General features: G+C 43.3%; 1 protein-coding gene across 3 annotated transcripts in view; it reads left to right on the top strand.

Annotated features, from left to right (window-relative positions):
• The window catches only part of SLC22A15 (solute carrier family 22 member 15), an 81983-nt gene that overhangs the window by 52820 nt on the left and 10348 nt on the right, over nt 1-18815 (top strand). For all 3 annotated transcript variants that reach the window (XR_002082293.2, XM_019457947.2, XM_019457948.2), the window contains exons 7-8: nt 5346-5486; nt 7812-7897. Coding sequence is in view for 2 of the 3 variants with exons in the window: in XM_019457947.2 (XP_019313492.2) it covers nt 5346-5486; nt 7812-7897 (227 nt within the window). In the remaining variant the exon portion in view is untranslated. The remainder of the gene's footprint in view (nt 1-5345; nt 5487-7811; nt 7898-18815) is intronic.

Below are 18815 nucleotides of genomic sequence, written 5' to 3'. Positions count from 1 at the left end.
TGCGGTTTGTGAGTTCGAGCCCCGCATCGGGCTCCTCACTGGCAGGGTGGAGCCTGCTTAGAATTCTCTCTCTCTCCCTCTCTCTCTGCCCCTCCTCTGCTCACACACTCTCTCTCTCTTGCTCTCAAAATAAATAAATAAACTAAAAAAAAAAAAAAGAATTATGCTAAATCTATTCTGCCTGTGCTCTGTAAATGTAATAACCAAGCATGGATGACAGCACATCTGTTTGCAGTACGGTTTACTAAATTTTTAAGCCTGCCATTGAGACCTACTGCTCAGAAAAAAAGATTCTGGGGTGCCTGGGTGGCCCAGTTGGTTGGGAGTTGAGCTCTTGATTTCGGCTTAGGTCATGAACTCCCGGTTCGTGAGATCGAGCCCCATGTGGGGCTCTTAGCTGACAGCATGGAGCCTGCTTGAGATTCTCTCTCCCCCTCTCTGTGCCCCTCCCCCACTGTCACACACATGCTCGCTCTCTCTTTCTCTCTCTCAATGTAAATAAGTAAACCTTAAAAATGATTTTAAAAAAGATTCTTTTCAAAATATTACTGCTAGTTGATAACACACCTCGTCACCCAAGAGCTCAGATGGAGATGTGCGATGAGATTAATGTTGGTTTCATGCCTGCTAATACAACCTTCTCCAGCCCATGGATCCAGGAGTAATTTCAACTTTCAGTAATTTCGATCTTATTTAAGACATACATTTCGTAAGGATATCGGTGCCATCAATAGTGATGCCTCTGATGGATCTGGGCAAAGTAAATGGAAAACCTCCTGGAAAGGATTCACTGTTCCTAGATGCCATTGTGAACATTTGTGATTCATGGGAAGAGGTCACGATATCAACATTAACAGGAATTTGGAATAAGTTGGATCCAGTCCTCATGGATGATTTTGAGGGGTTCCAGATTTCGGTGGAGGAAGTAGCTGTGGATGTGGCGGAAACAGCAAGTGAACTAGAATTAGAAGCGGAGCCTGAAGATGGGACTGAATGGCTGCAATCTCATGATCAAACTTGAACAGATGAGGAGCTGCTTGTGATGGATGAGCAAAGACAGTGGTTTCTTGAGATGGAATCTGCTCGTGGTGAAGATGCTGTGAGGACTGTCAAAATGACGACAAAGGATTTAGAATGCTCCAGAAACTTAGTTGATAAAGCAGCAGCAGGGTTTGAGAAGTTAGATTCCAATTTTGACAGAAGTTCTGCCGTGGGCAAAATGCTGTCAAATTGCATCACATGCTGTAAAGAAATTGTTTGTGAAAGAAAGAGTCAGTCAAGGTGGCAGACTTCACTGCTGCCTTGAGAAATGGCCACAGCCACCCAGCCTTCGGCGGCCACCACCTCGATCAGTCAGCAGCCACCCACATCGAGGCAGGACCCTCCACCGGCAGAAACATGATGATCTGCTAAAAGTTCAGATGATGGTTAGCATTTTTTAGCAACAAAATATTTTTAATTAGGTAGGTGCATTGCTTTTTAAGGCATTATGCGTTTGCACACATAGTGGACTATAGTATAGTGTCAACGTAACTTTTACACGCACTGGGAAACAAAAAAGTTTATTTGACTTGCTTTACTGCGATCATCGCTTTATGGCTATTACAGTGTTCTGGAACGTAACCCGCAATATCTCCTCGGTATGCCTGCAGCCTCTGCTAGGGTGCCATCGATGTTATTTGGTCCAGTGTTGGGTGTGAGCATCATATTTACTGGCCTAAAAGGACTGCTGTGCTGTGGTTCGTACATATTTGCCTTGAAGGCTGTGCGGAGACCTACATTTTCATGTGGGGATTCAGGAGAATTGTTTTATTTTATTTTTTATTATTTTTTTAAATCTTTATTTTTGAGAGAGAGCGCACCAACTGGGGATGGGCAGAGAGAGAGAGGGGAGGGGCAGAGAGAGCGGGAGACAGAGGATCCAAGCAGGAGCTGCGCTGACAGCAGAGAGCCTGATGGGGGGCTCGAACTCACGAACCATGAGATCATGACCTGGGCTGAAGTCCGCCGCTAAACCGACTGGGCCACCCAGCCTCCCCAAGGAGAATAATTTTATATGAAAGTGATCTTAGGTACACAGCTGTAAAGAACAGCAGATTGAGAACAAGAAGGTGTGAATATATTTTTCCATATTGTGATTCTCCCTGGCTGCCACCTGTGTGATCAGGTCACACCCACTGCCACCTTCCCCACAGACCCAGCACAGTGCTGGAATATCACAGATGCATAATAAGTGTTCAAAGAGGGACCCAAGCTTGGAGGTGTGGAGATTAAGGGAACCATTAAAAGCCAAACCTGACAACCCAGCACAGGAGCAACTAATTTGAGGTTCTGCCGAGTGCAAACACTTAGAAAATATGTGCCGGCGCTTAGGGCTCAGTAAAACTCAGCATTTGCATGTCATATAGACAGTCAAACCCTCTGCCTTCTTCTTGAGGATAATTTACTTCTTGTTTTAAGGTTGTTTGTTCTTTGGAGGCATGTTAATTTCTGGAGTCTGGCCTTCAGGGGATAAAAAACAGATGAACAAACCAACAAAGTAGATATGGAGCCAGGGAGAGCGTCCCTGTTTATTTTATAAATTTTTTTAATGTTTATTTATTTTTGACAGAGAGAGAGAGAGACAGAGTGTGAGTGGGGGAGGGGCAGAGAGAGAGAGAGAGAGAGAGAGAGAGAGAGAGAGACAGAATCCGAAGCAGGCTCCAGGCTCTGAGCTGTCAGCACAGAGCCCGTCTCGGGGGTCGAACTCACAGACCGTGAGATCATGACCTGAGCTGAAGTCGGACGCTCAACCGACTGAGCCACCCAGGCACCCCGTCCCCGTTTATTTTATATCTTACACAGCCAAAGGAGTTCTTCTCAAATAAACCTCTTCCCCTTGGGCTCCGAATGCTAAAATATGCAATAACAGAAGCAGAGTCATTCCACATGCTGTTCTTTCTGAAGATGCCATAAAATTCCGAATTCTTTTCTGTGGATCTGTCATCGAAGAAAGCCCTTCCCCAGGAGTAAAATCACACCTCTGTGTTTCACATCTGTTCTTCTGGTTACTCCCCACGGTGGTTCCTTTTTCAACAGTTCTTTGATGCCCTAATTATACCGTTAAATATTATGCAAGCATTTTAAAGTTTGCTTGGGCCCATAAAAAGGGTCAAGATGATTTTAATAGCTGTAATTATGCATCCCAATGACCAACTTGCCATTAAGGAAGCTCCCAAGCATAGTGCCCGCCTTGGGACCGTAGGCCCTCCTTGCCCGTGCTCTCCCCGTTCTCCCTCCCCACGAGCGGGCACCAGATGCCTCGTGTGTCCTGAACTGGGCTTTATTTGAGCCTGACTTGCTGCCATCACAACTGGGTTTAAATACGTATGTGTGTTTCCATGGTGGGAATTGCTTCACCGGGATATCTATTTTATTTATTTATTATTATTAGTTTTTAATGTTTATTTTTGAGAGGGAGGGAGACAGAGAGAGTGAGAGAGAATACAAGTGGGGAGGGGCAGAGAGCCCAGGGTGGGGGGCACAGAATCTAAAGCAGGCTCTAGGCTCTGAGCTGTCAGCACGGAGCCCGACGCGGGGCTCGAACCCACCAACCGCGAGATCATGACCGAAGCCGGATGCTTAACTGACTGAGCCGCCCAGACGCCCCTGGGATTTCTATTTTAAATGCAGAGTGAACACACTGATAGATACACCTGTCAGAGGAGGGTATCTACTGCAGGTACAAAGGATTTTAAAAATACTTTAGAAAACTGCATGGGTTTAAATTTGTTTAACTTACTGCTTACAGACAGGGCTCTGGGGGCAGGAAACACAGACAACTCAGTGACCCCTCGCATCCTTACTCATGACGTCCTGGCTCCGACACTGCTCATCATCCTTAGAACACGAGTGACAGCTCGCCCAGTGAGAGGTAATGAGAAGTAGCTGGCACCCCTGGCTCATTTGCCAGGAAGGGATGACCCACCAAGCAGTTGAGCTCCAGGGTCCCCTCTTCCCATCCCCCCACACGTCTCCTGTCCACTTCAGCCCTTTTTTAATAGCCCAGGGCGCTTGGCCCACTTTGCTGTTTTGGCAGAGATGGAAAGAAGGCTTTCCCTTTCCTTTTTGATCTCATCATGCCACAGCTCATTGGATTTGTTCTAAGGAAAATTAAAGGGAAGCAAATGGAAACGTCCCCGGAATAAACACCTGTCAAAGTGAATTGCAAAATGTAAAAACTGATATGCTCCCAAAACCTGTAGTACATTTAATAGAAACGTATGGTTAGGAAACATATTCATCAACTACTAAGCCTAGTTTCAGGGTTTTATTTTTGTATGTTCTGTTCTGTTTTTAATAATGCAGTTTCCTAGGCACACAAGTTTGTATTATTTCCTTCACTCTGTCTGAGAAATCCTCAACCTGGGGCTTCAGGATGGTACTTTGCTTGGCTTATTTAAAGCCTCTGGGCTTGGGGCGCCTCAGTGGCTCAGTCGGGCGTCCGGCTTCAGCACAGGTCATGATCTCGTGGTTCCTGAGTTCGAGCCCAGCATCAGGGCTCTGCTGTCAGCATGGAGCCCGCTTTGGACCCTCTGTCTCCCTCTCTCTGCCCCTTCCCTGCTTGTGCATGCTCTGACTCAAAAATAAATAAACACTAAAGCTCCTGGGTTCCTCGGTTCCCAGACCTTGAGAGGTTGGCTCAGTGCCTGCCACCCAGGAGGCTCTCCCTATGTATTGCAGTAACGGCATGCAGAAATAAACTAGTGGCTTTTTAAAGCGTCCTTCCTCTGCTGTCCCCTGGTCTTCCCTTTCCTGTCTGGGTGTCTACAGCACATACGCCTGCTGAATGTCAGGCGGGGTCAAGAACCTGGTCAGGGGGGTGCAGTGCCAGTCATTTCTGGTCTATACAGGTCACCACCACCGACTCCAGTCGCTTCTCAGTGCATGTTCTCAACACCATCCTCTCTTGGCTTTCCCCCCGGGAGTTCTTCTCTAGAGTCATTTTGACCCAGCAGTCACCTACGGCAAGGGTTCCGGTAACTGCTGGATTAAAGTAAGAATCGTCCTTGTCTTCTATTAAATGCAGATATGCTTGACGAAAGGTCAGCGTGTTTGCTCTTTCAGCAGCTGACCACTCATTTGCTTTAGAGAGCATCCAAGTGCAGCGCAGATAATTTCCAAGGCCCCTTACGTTTGTATTTTTTCCTAGTAAAAATTTCGATCGGGATACGAAGGTCAGTGGGAACGTCAGGCTCACTGCTTACGACACGTGGCATTACACTGAACCAGTGATCGAATCTTCCCCGGCAGATTCTTAATGTACTTGTTCTGTTGTCCTTCTTGTCTTTTACCCCCAACTGCAGGTTTGTGTGCAGCTTGGTGTATTATGGCCTCACTCTGAGTGCAGGTGATCTAGGCGGAAATATTTATGCCAACCTGGCCCTGTCTGGCCTCATAGAGATTCCTTCTTACCCTATCTGCATCTACTTGATTAACCAAAAATGGTGAGTATAGACGAGTATGAAGTGGACTACGTAGAATACGTACATACACATGCTCTTATATCCATAAATACTTAAAGATTTTTGTCTTTGTCCACAGCTAGTATCTGTTAAGCACTCGATGGTGATTTATTCTCAGACCAAATGCAGTTAGAATTCATTTTTTAGGGTGGCATTTCTTGGGTTTCATGTTTGTGAGTTTTTATGTAGGTTTTCAATCCAAATGCACTACCACCAGAAGGTTTTTTTCTTTTTTTTTAATTTTTTTTTTTTTAACGTTTATTTATTTTTGAGACAGAGAGAGACAGAGCATGAACAGGGGAGGAGCAGAGAGAGAGGGAGACACAGAATCTGAAACAGGCTCCAGGCTCTGAGCTGTCAACACAGAGCCCGACGCGGGGCTTGAACTCACAGACCGTGAGATCATGACCTGAGCCGAAGTCGGACGCTTAACCTACCAAGCCACCCAGGCGCCCCAGAAGGTTTTTTAGTAGCCTGTGTGTCATTTGTTAGCCCCAACAGATAGGAGTATTGGCTCTGTGTAGATAGAACTCCATGGACCCAGCCCCTGTCATGTGCATATTCCTTCACAAGGCATGAACTGGAGGGCCTGGAAAGACTTTTCTTCCCTCTTAAGACCCACTCGACTGTTGAGGGGAGGAATACACCCTGCTTTCGCTTCTCATTGTCAGTGGGCAGTTTTACAAGGCCCTTTCAAAACTCTTTGACAAAGTACCTTTTCCTCAGTTTCCTGGGGTCACTTCTGTTCCTGAGCGCCTGACCAGGACAACCGAAAACCCCTTTCTGTACGAACCAGGAATCTGCTGGATCGTGCCTTGTCCCACTACCCAGAAACCATCACTCAAAGCAAAACAGCATTCCTTGGTGATGTTGTCATGAATGGCATGCTTAGTGCCTTCCAAAGGGCAAGTTTGGATTCTGTTCAGTGGAACCCTTTCTCTGGGGGCGGTCCCAGTTGTCTCTGCCGACCTCTCTGTTAGTGACCAAGCTTGCGGTCAATGCTGTTCCAAGAGCCGAGTCAGGCTGCAAATTCAGAAATCCGTCCCCAACACCTCCGGTGTGCCAGATGCCCCTCCTCTATGCTGTCACAGCTGCTCATGCGCACCTCCGAGGACGACTGAAGGTTTAGAAGGGTGCCATCCACGGGAGTTCCCTGTGTGGCTTTGCCTCCCCACTGCCTGCCTAGCGTGGTGCCTGTCCACTGAAGGGCGTTCAGTACTGGTGTTACATGAAGCACAGTGTGACCTGGGGACCCACGTCCTGTCCTGTCTCCCAGCCACTGCCACTGAATTCAAATCTGGTCCTAGCCACGTGTTAGTTTTATGGCTTTAACAAGCTCAGTAAGCTGTACTTACCCTCAAACTCGGGATTATAAAATTCCCTGGCAAAATTGTCAGAAAAGTTACAGGTGCTACCGAAAGTCCTGCAGGGGACCTAGCGGGTCCTAGGCTCCTCGTGAAGGGAGGCTTGTCACCGCCAGTGTCTTTCGCCCAAGCCTCAAGCTCTTCTTTGAAAATGATTTCCCTTCATAAAGCGTGCCATAAATTTCACTTGATTCTGACGTACTAACAAGAAATTATTTTCAGTTTGCATTTTTAAGAGAGAGGGGTTTGTTTTACAGTGTTGAAAATTTGAAGTGCTTGGGGCGCCCGGGTGGCTCAGTCGGTTAAGCTTCCGACTTCGGTCATGATCTCGTGGTTCCTGAGTTTGAGCCCCGCGTCCTGCTCTGTGCTGACAGCTCAGAGCCTGGAGCCTGCTTCGGATTCTGTGTCTCCCTCTCTCTCTGCCCTTCCCCTGCTCATGCTCTGTCCCTCTGTCTCTCAAAAATGGATCAATGTTAAAAAAAAATTTTTTTTTAAATAAATAAAATAAAATCTGAAGTGCTCAAGATTTCAGTACCGAGGAAAGGAAGTGAGTTAGGAGACTCCATTCTCCATGTTTTATTTATTATCATTCTCTGGAAGATGGAAGGCACAGCACATGCCTTATAGGTTTATTTTGAGGACTAAGTAAAATGCTCGACAGAAAGCATTCAGAACCACCCGGAACAGAGCGAACCCTCAGGAACAGAGCGATTCTCTGTTCTTCTCCTGCACACGTCGTTTGATGCTGCCATGCAGCTAGTTCTTTGCGTTGTGATGGTCACATATTCTATGTCCTGGTCAGTCCCATTTGCCACCCATTCCTTGATCAAAGATGAACGTATATAATGCCACTGGGGACGTTTCAGGAAGGAGGTTCAGGAGAAGCCGCAGATGCGTTTACAAGATCCCCAAGAGAAATGTGTCATTTCTTTCCATTGTTTAGGTGTGGCCGGAAGCGGACCTTAGCAGCATTTCTGTGCCTAGGAGGACTGGCTTGTCTTATTGTGATGTTCCTTCCAGAAAAGAAAGGTAAGCCTTTCAGATTTCTACATGAGGGTTCTGAACGGTGCTTTCATTACAATGAATCCCAATATCGTGGAGAGATTACCATATGCCATGCTTCATTTCTATGATTGCATATTATTTAGCGATTGTGTGGAGCATAATGGGCCAGAATCTTGCCCATTGCCCAAACCGTTCTCTGGGTGAATAATGTGCTTAGAGGTGCACTATTAATTCTTGCGGGCGATTAAGCCACCATCTGGGGCGTCTGGGCTGCAACGCTGGTGTTAGAGTTGCTTATTTGCTGATGGGGAGGACCATGTAGTTCTGCAGAGAGAAACTCCATCCAGGGTTACAGATTGCACTCCCCGTTCCAGCCAATCACAGATCAGAGGTCAGAGACGCTGGTTCTCAACGGCACCCTCAGCACCTCCATCCATACTCCCCGGGCACCCTGATGATAACAGCAGCAACAGTAGGAGTAGTGTTCATGGTTGGTGACGCCTGACATTTTCTCGTTCTTATATAAAGTGTGAACGAAACGGCTTTAGGAAACTTTGGCATTTTTATATATTTGTGGCTGTGCAAACATAGCTGCAAGGAAAGGGTCCCTTTGGCATCCTGATTTCTTTCCCTTTATAGAAAGTGTATAAGAGTGATGGTTCTCAACCTTTTTTTTTTTTTTCCTTGCACTAACACATGTGAGGCATACTAGCTAAAACGTCAAAAAACTGATTTGGGTAGTGATTTTCTTTTCTTTTTTAAAAAAAAATTTTTTTAACATTTTATTTATTTTTGAGAGACAGAGCGCAAGCTGGGGAGGGGCAGAGAGAGGGAGACACAGAATCTGAAGCAGGCTCCAGGCTCCGAGCTGTCAGCCCAGAGCCTGACGCGGGGCTTGAACTCATGAACCGTGAGATCATGACCTGAGCTGAAGTTGGACGTTTAACCAACTGAGCCACCCAGGCGCCCCATGAGCAGTCATTTTCAACAATGAGGAGCGGGCTGTAACAAACCCCGTGCTGCTGGGGGCATACGGTACAGCAAAAGCCCTGTTTGGGGGGCTTTTGGATCTTAATGGGGCCCCATCCTGGAGCTTTTACTTCAGGTGGGAATCATTGTGAGGCGGTTTCACAGCTACCGGAGTTTGACAGCTACTAGAAAGGCAGCTGGAGAATGTCTTTCCCGACAGCAAATCACGTATGAAACGCACCTTTGGCCATTGCTTCTCCTCGAGGTTCAGTTGTACCAGTGCCCCACTGCAGACCCCAAAGCCTCGTGTTCTAGTCCTGGAACCCTCCAGGACACCTGCTATGCTGCCAGTTGCCACCTCAAGTTCTGTGCCTCGAATCCAGAGGGCAGTTTGTTCATGACTGTGGATTTGACCCAGTTATTTGACCCAGCCTTAGAGTGATTTTCATGGAATCGCAGAAACTAGAGAAGTGAGTAAGTTTGCTTGCTTTTTATTGTCTAAGGAAACTGTTACCTTTGCTAGTGCCGGGAAAGGGAGACCGTCCTCAGCTGCTGCCCTGCCGTGGGCTCGTAGAATTAAGTGCCCGGTTCTGTTGGTCTGGGACAGACAGTAGTGGTTTCAAACCATCATATTGTGGCTTTAGATTCAGCTTTTGTTTTTCATAGACACCTTGGAAATTCAGTTGCTTTCTATCTCTAAAAGTCCATTGTTCTATCTGTCACCTTGGAGAGAAAAATGTTTCCTTGTTGCTCTAAGCACACCTGTCACCTCTCACACCTCTGCCAGCCAGGCCAGTTTATGTCCTTCCCCCTCTCACCTATCTGTGCACTCCAGGGAACCCCCACCCCAACACTCTGCACGGGGCCCTTTCTACAGAAACCCAAGTGAAAGCAGGTGTGTGGTCTCCATCCAGACCCACCCCACTCTCTGCTCACTTCAGGGCCGTTATGAGAGAAAAAGCTCAGTGGGGCGGGCGCCTGGGTGGCTCAGTCGGTTGAGCGTCCAACTTCGGCTCAGGTCATGATCTCACAGTTAGTGGGTTCGAGCCCTGCGTCGGGCTCTGTGCCGCTGACAGCTCAGAGCCTGGAGCCTGCTTCGGATTCTGTGTCTCCCTCTCTCTCTGCCCCTTCCCCACTCATGCTGTCTCTCGCTCTCACTCTCGCTCTCAAAAATAAATAAATAAATAAACATTAAACAAATTTAAAAAAAAGAGAGAGAGAGGAAAAGCTCAAGCCCTTTGTTGATTGTGCCCCTTGGTGGACTGTGAATAAGAAACAGCATAGCAGGGAATCTTTCAGACCCCGGGAAAGCGCCTCACCAACATGGTACCTCTGTTATCCTTAGAAAAGTGGACGTCTACTCTATTTTTGAGGATTTCCAGGGGAAAAAAAATCTCACACTGTCCCTTAGAAAATTGTTTCTATTTTTAATAGCCATTAGAGTGGGCCTCTTCTGTCACAACTGAGTCCATTTCTTTTCATTTTATTCATCACTAGGGCGAGAGGACAGGTGGCCACCCCCTTCTTTTGCATAATCCTTCCTGTGTTTGCCAGGAGTCATCTTAACTATTCCTGAACCTTCTCTTCTTTGAGCTGAAAACATTTGTTCTCTAAACGTTCTTTGAACCTTTCCTGTTTACTTCTTAAAATATTTCGATGGCCCTCTTGTAAATCTCAGTGTTTTCAAAGTGCTCAGCCTTAAGCTGCCTGTTCCAGAAGTTCTGATAAATATATATTAAGAAAGGCACCCAGTAGTTTGAAAAATTTTATTAGCATCTTGTCAGAACTTTTTGTACCCATTTTCCCCTCAATTTTTCCCGCCAAACATATATTCCCTCTCTTCTTCCAGCCAATTTAAGTGTCCCAGTACCTGCCAACTGTTTTTTAGTACCTGAGTATGATTGTGGTTCTCTGTGTCTGAGGCACAGACAGACAGACGGACAGGCACACCCCTAGAAGAAACAGCCAGTAAGCTAGAAAACAGATTGTTTGGCATCCCTCGGCCTGTGGTTTATAATTATTAGGCAAAGTGTCCTGCCCAGTGCATATTTGCACGTTGGGTGGCCTCCAAGTAAATGTTCTCCCTGGGGGTAGTGTTACCAGGTGGCTACTAATGCATTTTACCTGACTTCTATCTTTGCTTAAAGGATCCTAATTAAACCTACAATACTATCATTTATTAAGGGTTAACTGTATACTGGGTTCTCTTCATCTAGAGAAGATATTAGGTATTACCCCCATTTTATAAGGAAGCTAAAGTTCAGATAGGTCAAGCAATTTACCTAGGTTTGCACAGCAGGTAAGCAGCACACCTAGGATTCAGATTTCAGATCTTTCTGATTCTAAAATCAGTGCCTTTGGGGGAATGCTGATTTGCCATCTTGGAGTTTTACAGCCAGCGTATTCATTGCACATGGTGAGACTTTTGTCTTAGAGAATTAACGCTGCCTAATTAGAGTCAGTTCTTAACTCTTCAGCAGACAGTCTGATGGGAATTGGCCAGGGTTCAAGAACCTGCATTGTCAGACTGACCGACACTGGGTTCTTATTGGCAAGGAGGTTGGTTCCTGGCAGTTACGGTCCTGCCAGAGTCTGAATACTAGGAAGTCACAGCACACGACCAGATAAACAAGTTTCATAGTTGAAACATTTCAAGGTGCTCCACTCTGAGCACCTCTCTATCTCATTTCTTTTATCTATCTTGATCTGCCCATTCTATTCACTTGACTTCTCTTGTGCTGGCCACGTTCAGGGCACAATTCATAAACAAGACCTAGTCCCTAGGCCCTAAGAGCTTACAGTCTGGTGAGAAAGATGAGTGATTAGAGAGAAGCAACAACAGTAAAGTCAGAAGGTGCCATATGAGAATCGACACGGCAAAACACTATGGGGACTTCAACTTTGGACCATGATAGGAATGGAGACCAGCTATCCTCCTGTGTTAAATAGCCATAAAACCAGACAAATATAAAAAACTCTGATTTTCAGACACTGGACAGCAGGCTGTCCAGGAAAGACAGTGATCCCCGAGGGGAAGGAAACAAAGTGCTCCCCAAGACTGACCTAACCCAGGGTGTCCAAGTCATGGTGCAGGGACGGGGAGCCCAGCACTGAACTGAGAAGACAGTATTAAAACCTGGGGAGGCCACGATTTCTAGAATTCGCTAGAAAAATGACTGAAGAGGAGTAAGATACACAGAGGATGAACTCCAGAGATTTGCAGAAGGGGCCTCTGAGTCTTAGGCTGCTTCCTGATTTGTGCAGGAGTTTGAAGAAACCACTGAGGCCAGAGAGAGGACCACGAGGAAGCAGCATTTGGAATAATTCTTGGAATCCAAGGCCATGCCTAGTTTGTGTTCTTTTCAGCCAGATGTGTAGCATTGAGTAGAGACCTCCTGGGTCAAAGTAGCCCTACGCTAAAGGCCTTCTCTGCATGTCCTCAAAGTGCTTTAAAAATCTTAGAAGGATCAAATGATTCAAAGTAACAGCATCTCCCCTACAAAAAAAAAGCCTCCCCCAAAAAACAAAGAAGAAAAACAAAGTAACAGCATCCCAGAACAAAGAGCAGTCAAGGAAGACAGTAAAATCCAGCGCCGTCATATCCACAGTGTATGGCATCCAGCCAAAACTACCAGGCAGGATAATACCACCTATAACCAGGAAACATATCGATAGAAACAAAACCAGAAATGACCCAGATGATAGAATGAGGAGACAAGAACTTGAAAACAGCTATTATCAAGATGTTCCACACATTTAAGAAGATAGAGGAAAGCATGATCATCATGAACAGAGAAATAGAGGATAAAAAAAAAGACATTGTGTGACATCTAGAAATGAAGCATATGTTACATGAAAAACAAATCCAGTGAATGAGATTAACCACAGAAGATCAGTGAAAAAGACATATCTAAAGAAACCATGCAGAATGAAGCAGAAAAGAAAAATTGAATGAAGAGTTAACAAGGTATCAATGAGTTATAGGGCAACACAAAGCCTAACGTGTATTTGTAATTGGAGTCGAAGAAGGAGGAAGTAAAGAAAACATTATTTGCAGAAATGGCGGTCAGAGACTTTCCTCATTTGATGAAAGCTATAAACACGTAACGAGAAAGCGTGTTCATCAAGGAGATGTAATAGTCCTGATTGTGTGTGCATCTAATAACAGATTCAGAATACAGGAAGCGAAATTGGATAGAACTGAAAGGATAAATAGACAAATCCAAAATCATAGTTGGATATTTCACCACCCCTCTCTCAACCACTGATAGAAAAATCAGACAGAAAATGCCAAAGGATATGGAGACTTGAACATGACCTAACTGCCATTTGTCGAACACTGTACCCAAATACAGCAGAACATGCATTCCATCTGAAAAGCGCATGGAACGTTTACCAGGAAGGGTCACATTTGGGCCGTAAAACAAGTTTCAAAAATTGAAAAGGATTGAAATCTTCCCAAAATAGTTATTTTTAAAAAATTTTTGAGAGGAAACACAAGTTGGGGAGGGGCAGAGAGGGGGGGGGGGGAGAGAGAGAGAGAGAGAGAGAGAGAGAGAGAGAGAGAGAGAGAGAGAAAGAATCCCAAGCAGGTTCTGCATTGTCAGCACAAAGCATGATGTGGGGCTCGAACTCATGAACCGTGAGATCATGACCTGAGCTGAAATCAACAGTCAGACACTTAGCTGACTGAGCCACCCTGGTGCTCCCCCAAAATAGTTATTTGATGAGAATGGAATTAAGCTAGAAATCAGTAACCAGAAGATATCAGGGAAATCCTCAGATATTTGGATTTTAAAAGACATTCTTGTAAAAACGGGTCAAAGAAGAAAGGAAATTGCAAAGGAAATTAGAAAATATTTTTAATTAAACAAAAATTATAATGTATCAAAGTTTGTGGGATGCAGTAAAGCAGGGCTTAGAGAAAAATTTAGTTGAAAAGTTTTCAAATTAATGATCTGAGGTTCTTTCTTAAGCAAATAATAAAAAAAAAAAGTAATGACAGGAGCACCTGGGTGGCTCAGTCGGTTGAGCGTCCGAATTCAGCTCAGGTCATGATCTCATGGTCCCTGCTGACAGCTCAGAGCCTGGAGCCTGCTTCGGATTCTGTGTCTCCCTGTCTCTCTGCCCCTCCCCTGCTTGCACTCTCTCTCTCAAAAATAAACATTAAAAAAATTTTTTTAATGGCAAATTAAGCACAATGCAAAGAGAAGAAAGGAACTAATAAGAACAAATATCAATGAAATAAAAACTGGAAAATACTAGAGAAAAATCAATGAAACCAAAAGCTGGTTGTTGAGATATATAAAGTCAGTAAACCTCCAGCCAAAGAGAGAAGACACACATCAGCAATATCAAGAATGAAAGAGGGGAACCTGTAGAACCTGTTGGCATCTATAAGGAATATTGTACACATTTTTATGCCAGTAAATCCAGCTTAGGCAAAATGGATCCATTCTTTCAAAGATACAAACTACCAAATCCTACTCAAAAAAGCAGATAACCTGAATAGACCTCTATCTATTAAAGAAATTTAATTTGTAGGTAAAAACATTCCTGTAGGAGAATTCCAGGCAGAAATAATACTAATCCTGTATATTCTTCCAGAAAATACAGAAGGGAGGAATACTCCCCCAACCTCATTTTTGAGGCCAGCAGTTATCCTGATATAAAACCAAAGACCTTGCAAGAAAACTGCAGGTCAGTATCGATGACAAAAATCCTCAACTAAATATTAGCAAATTGAATCCAGCAATGCTCAAAAAGGGTAATACATCATGACCAAGCAGGGTTTATGCTCTCAGTGCAGGGTTATTTTGACATTCAAAATCTAATCAGTGTTATTCACCATCTTCAAAAGCTGAAAGAAAAAAAATCATATGATCATTTCAATACAAGTAAAAAAAGCACTTGTCAGAATTCAATATCCATTCACTACAAAAACCATCAACCAACTAGAAGTAGTTGATCAAGGTCATTGGGGGAAACCTACAGCCAACATTGCATTTAATGGTGAAAAGCTAAGTACTTGTTCCCTAAGACCAGGACAAAGGCAAGGATGTCCATTCTTATCACTTCTATGGAACATTGTACTGAAATTACTAATGAATACGATAAGCCAATAAAGAGAAATTAAAGGGATCCAAATTAGAAAGGAAGAAGTAAAACTGTCTTTATTCACAAGGGTACATGGTCGTCTCCATAGAAAATCCTAGGAAATATTAAAATCTACTAAAATTAATGAGTTTCAGAGTCATGTGACACCCTTTTATTTCTATATATTAGCAACAAACAATTTAAAAAAAAATTTTTTTTAACGTTTTATTTATTTTTGAGACAAGGAGACACAGAGCATGAACAGGGGAGGGGCAGAGAGAGAGGGAGACACAGAATCTGAAACAGGCTCCAGGCTCTTAGCTGTCAGCACAGAGCCCGACGCGGGACTCGAACCCACGAGCCGTAAGATCATGACCTGAGCCAAAGTCGGCTGCTTAACCGACAGAGCCACCCAGGTGCCCCAGCAACAAACAATTTAAAATGACAGAGGGGTGCCTGGCTGCCTCAGTTTGTAGAGCATGCGACTCTTGATCTCAGGGTCGTGAGTTTGAGTCCCACTTTGGGTATAGAGATTACTTAATTCAATAAACAAACTTAGAAAAAATAAAATTGAAAGAAAACAATACCATTTATAATAAATTAAAAATATGATGTATTTAGGGATAAGTTTTACAAAATATGTTTCAGACCTGTAGAAAACTATACAATATAAAATGTTGATGAGAGAAATCAAAGCAGAGACTACATAAATGAATTGGTGGTAATAATAATAATAAAAATAAATGAAGAGATTACCATACTACTAAAGGTCCGAAGACGTTGTTTAAGGTGTCAGTTCTTCCCAAATCACACTGTCTTCAGCACGGTCAATCCCAATAAAGTTTCCAGCAGACTTCTTTTTGTGGACAGATGTCGACAAATTAATACCAAAATTTTTATAGAGATGTAAAGGATCTCGAATATCCAAACTGAGTTTTATCAAGGAAAATAAAGTTGGAAGACTTACCCTACCTGATTTTAAAACTTCCTACAAAGTTACATGAATCAGGACAGTATGATATTGGCAGATAGGAATGGATATATAGATAATAGAACAGAATTTAGTATGAAATAAACCCATGCATATGGTCAGGTGACTTTTATTTTGTTTTTTGAGGCCAGGCCTGAGGTTTTGATCACCCTTTAAAAATGTTTTATCCAATGATAACGTTACAAAGAGAAAAATGCACCTGGTTAATTGATTTTTGGCGACGATGACAAGTTAGTTCAGTGAGGAACAGATAGTCTTTTCACCACTTGGTGCTGGAATAATTGGATATCCATGTGCAAAAAATTTGACGTCAACTTGCATGTCACATCATATGCAGTAATTAACTCAAAATGGACGAGAGACTTAAATGCAAAGGCTAAAACCATACAACTTCTATAAGAGAACGTAGAGGCTGACCGTATCAAACACTGACCATGATACGGGACAACCAGAACTCTTATATACTGCTGATAGAAATGTAAAATGGTAGCGACACTTTGAAAAACATTAGCAGCTTATTTAAAAGGGAAATATACACTTGCTATATGACTCACCTTTTCTGAAGGGAAGCAGAAACACAGATTTGCACAAAGACTTTGATGCAAATGTTCGTAGTAGGTTTATTAATAATAGCCCCCAAACTGGAAGGAGCCCAATACCCACCAGCTGAAGAAGGGATAGACAAATTGTGGTATATCCATACAGTGAAATATTACTGAAAACATTAAAAGGATTGAACTGTGACCTACTGATACATACAACAACATGGATAAATGTCAAAAGCATTAATGGTAACTAAAAGAAGCCAGACACAGAAGTCCTCAAACTGACTCATTTCATTCATGTGAAATTTTAGAAATTTCTAACTTAGAAATTTAGAAAAAACTGTAGTGACAGATCTTTATGCTTATAGGGTATTTTTCTTTAAAAAAGGGGAAGCAAATGAATTGTGGGTTTTTGCCCGCAATTATGTATCATAGTAGAGGGCATACCACTGTCTTAAAGAATTTTAACATATATGCGAACCATCCCAAATTTGCCGTATTCAGCCAGTGAATGAAGTGGATGATTAAGCTTAATTTTTACTATTTGGGGTCAGTGAAATATGAGTAAAACATTCTTTTTGTTCTGATGACCTCATATGGACTCTAAGAAAACTTACAGACAGCTAGTCTCAAAAATGATGGTCGTATAACTGCATCATTGGAAAAAACTTACAACGTCTTGAATTCAGTGCTTTGAGAGATACACGTGTTTTAAGAATTACCTTTTTTCCCCCCAAAGATAATTGAGTTTAATTTTCCTTTTTAAATCACTCTTTTTTCAAAGCAGTTACTTTGGATATTCACTGGTAATAGGCAGTAATATTTGATTTTATTTGCAGATCAAGGTCAAGAATCAAAGGATTTAGCCCAGTGGCTAAAAAGCACTACTAAATATTGATTCAGGATGACCAAGAGTCTAGAAGCTCCCCAAAAAGGAGCCTCAAAAAGGATAAGAGGGGTGCCCGCGTGGCTCAGTCAGTTAAGCATCTGACTCTTGATTTCGACTCAGGTCATGATCTCACAATTTGTGAGTTTGAGCCCCATGCCGGACTCTGCGCTGACAGCCTGGAGCCTGCTTGGGATTCTCTCTCCCTCTCTCTCTCTGCTCCTCCCCCTCTCTCTCTCTTAAAACAAATAAATATACTTTAAAAAAAAGATAAGAAATAATTTTCTTTTTTTAAATTTAAATTCAAGTTAGTTAACATACAGTATAGTCTTAAGCATCAGGAAGAGAACTCAGTGATTCATCTCTTACGTAGGACACCCGGTGCTCATCCCCAAAAGTGCCCTCCTTAATGCCCATCACCCATTTAACCCATCCCCCACCCACCTCCCCTCCAGCAGCCCTCAGTTTGTTCTCTGTATTTAAGGGTCTCTCTCTCTCTCTCTCTCTCTCTCTCTTTTTTTTTTAATATGAAATTTATTGTCAAATTGGTTTCCATACAACACCCAGTGCTCATCCCAACAGGTGCCCTCCTCAATGCCCATCACTCGCCCTCCCCTCCCTCCCACCCCCCATCAGCCCTCAGTTTATTTTTAGTTTTTAAGAGTCTCTTATGGTTTGCCTCCCTCCCTTTCTAACTTTTTTTCCCCCTTCCCCTCCCCCATGGTCTTCTGTTAAGTTTCTCAGGATCCACATAAGAGTGAAAACATATGGTATCTGTCTTTCTCTGTATGACTTATTTCACTTAGCATCACACTCTCCAGTTCCATCCACATTGCTACAAAAGGCCATATTTCATTCTTTCTCATTGCCAAGTAGTATTCCATTATATATATAAACCACATCTTCTTTATCCATTCATCAGTTGATGGACATTTAGGCTCTTTCCGTAATTTGGCTATTGTTGAAAGTGCTGTATAAACATTGGGGTACAATTGCCCCTGTGCATCAGCACTCCTGTATCCCTTGGGTAAATTTGTATTTAAGGGTCTCTTAAGGTTTGCCTCCTTCTCTGTTTTTATCTTATTTTTCCTTCCCTTCCCCTATGTTCTTCTGTTGAGTTTCTCAAATTCCACATATGAGTGAAATCATGTGATATCTGTCTTTATCTGACTTATTTTCCTTAGCATAATACACTCTAGTTCTATCCACATTGTTGTAAATGGCAAGATTCCATTCTTTTTCATCGCTAAGTAGTATTCCATAGTATATATAAACCACATCTTCTCTATCCATTCTTCAGTCAGTGGACATTTGGGCTCTTTCCATAATTTGACTATTGTTGATAGCACTGCTATAAACGTTGGGGTGCATGTGCCCCTTTGAATCAGCATTTTTGTATTCTTTGGATAAATACCTAGTAGTGCAATCGTTGGATCATAGGGTAGTTCTATTTTT

This window comes from Panthera pardus, unplaced genomic scaffold, assembly GCF_024362965.1.
Source record: "Panthera pardus isolate Hobbes unplaced genomic scaffold, ASM2436296v1 HiC_scaffold_11, whole genome shotgun sequence".
In the NCBI taxonomy this organism is placed as follows: Eukaryota; Metazoa; Chordata; class Mammalia; order Carnivora; family Felidae; genus Panthera; species Panthera pardus.
Note: the sequence above shows the minus strand (reverse complement) of the source record. Positions and strands in the feature narration are given on the sequence as shown.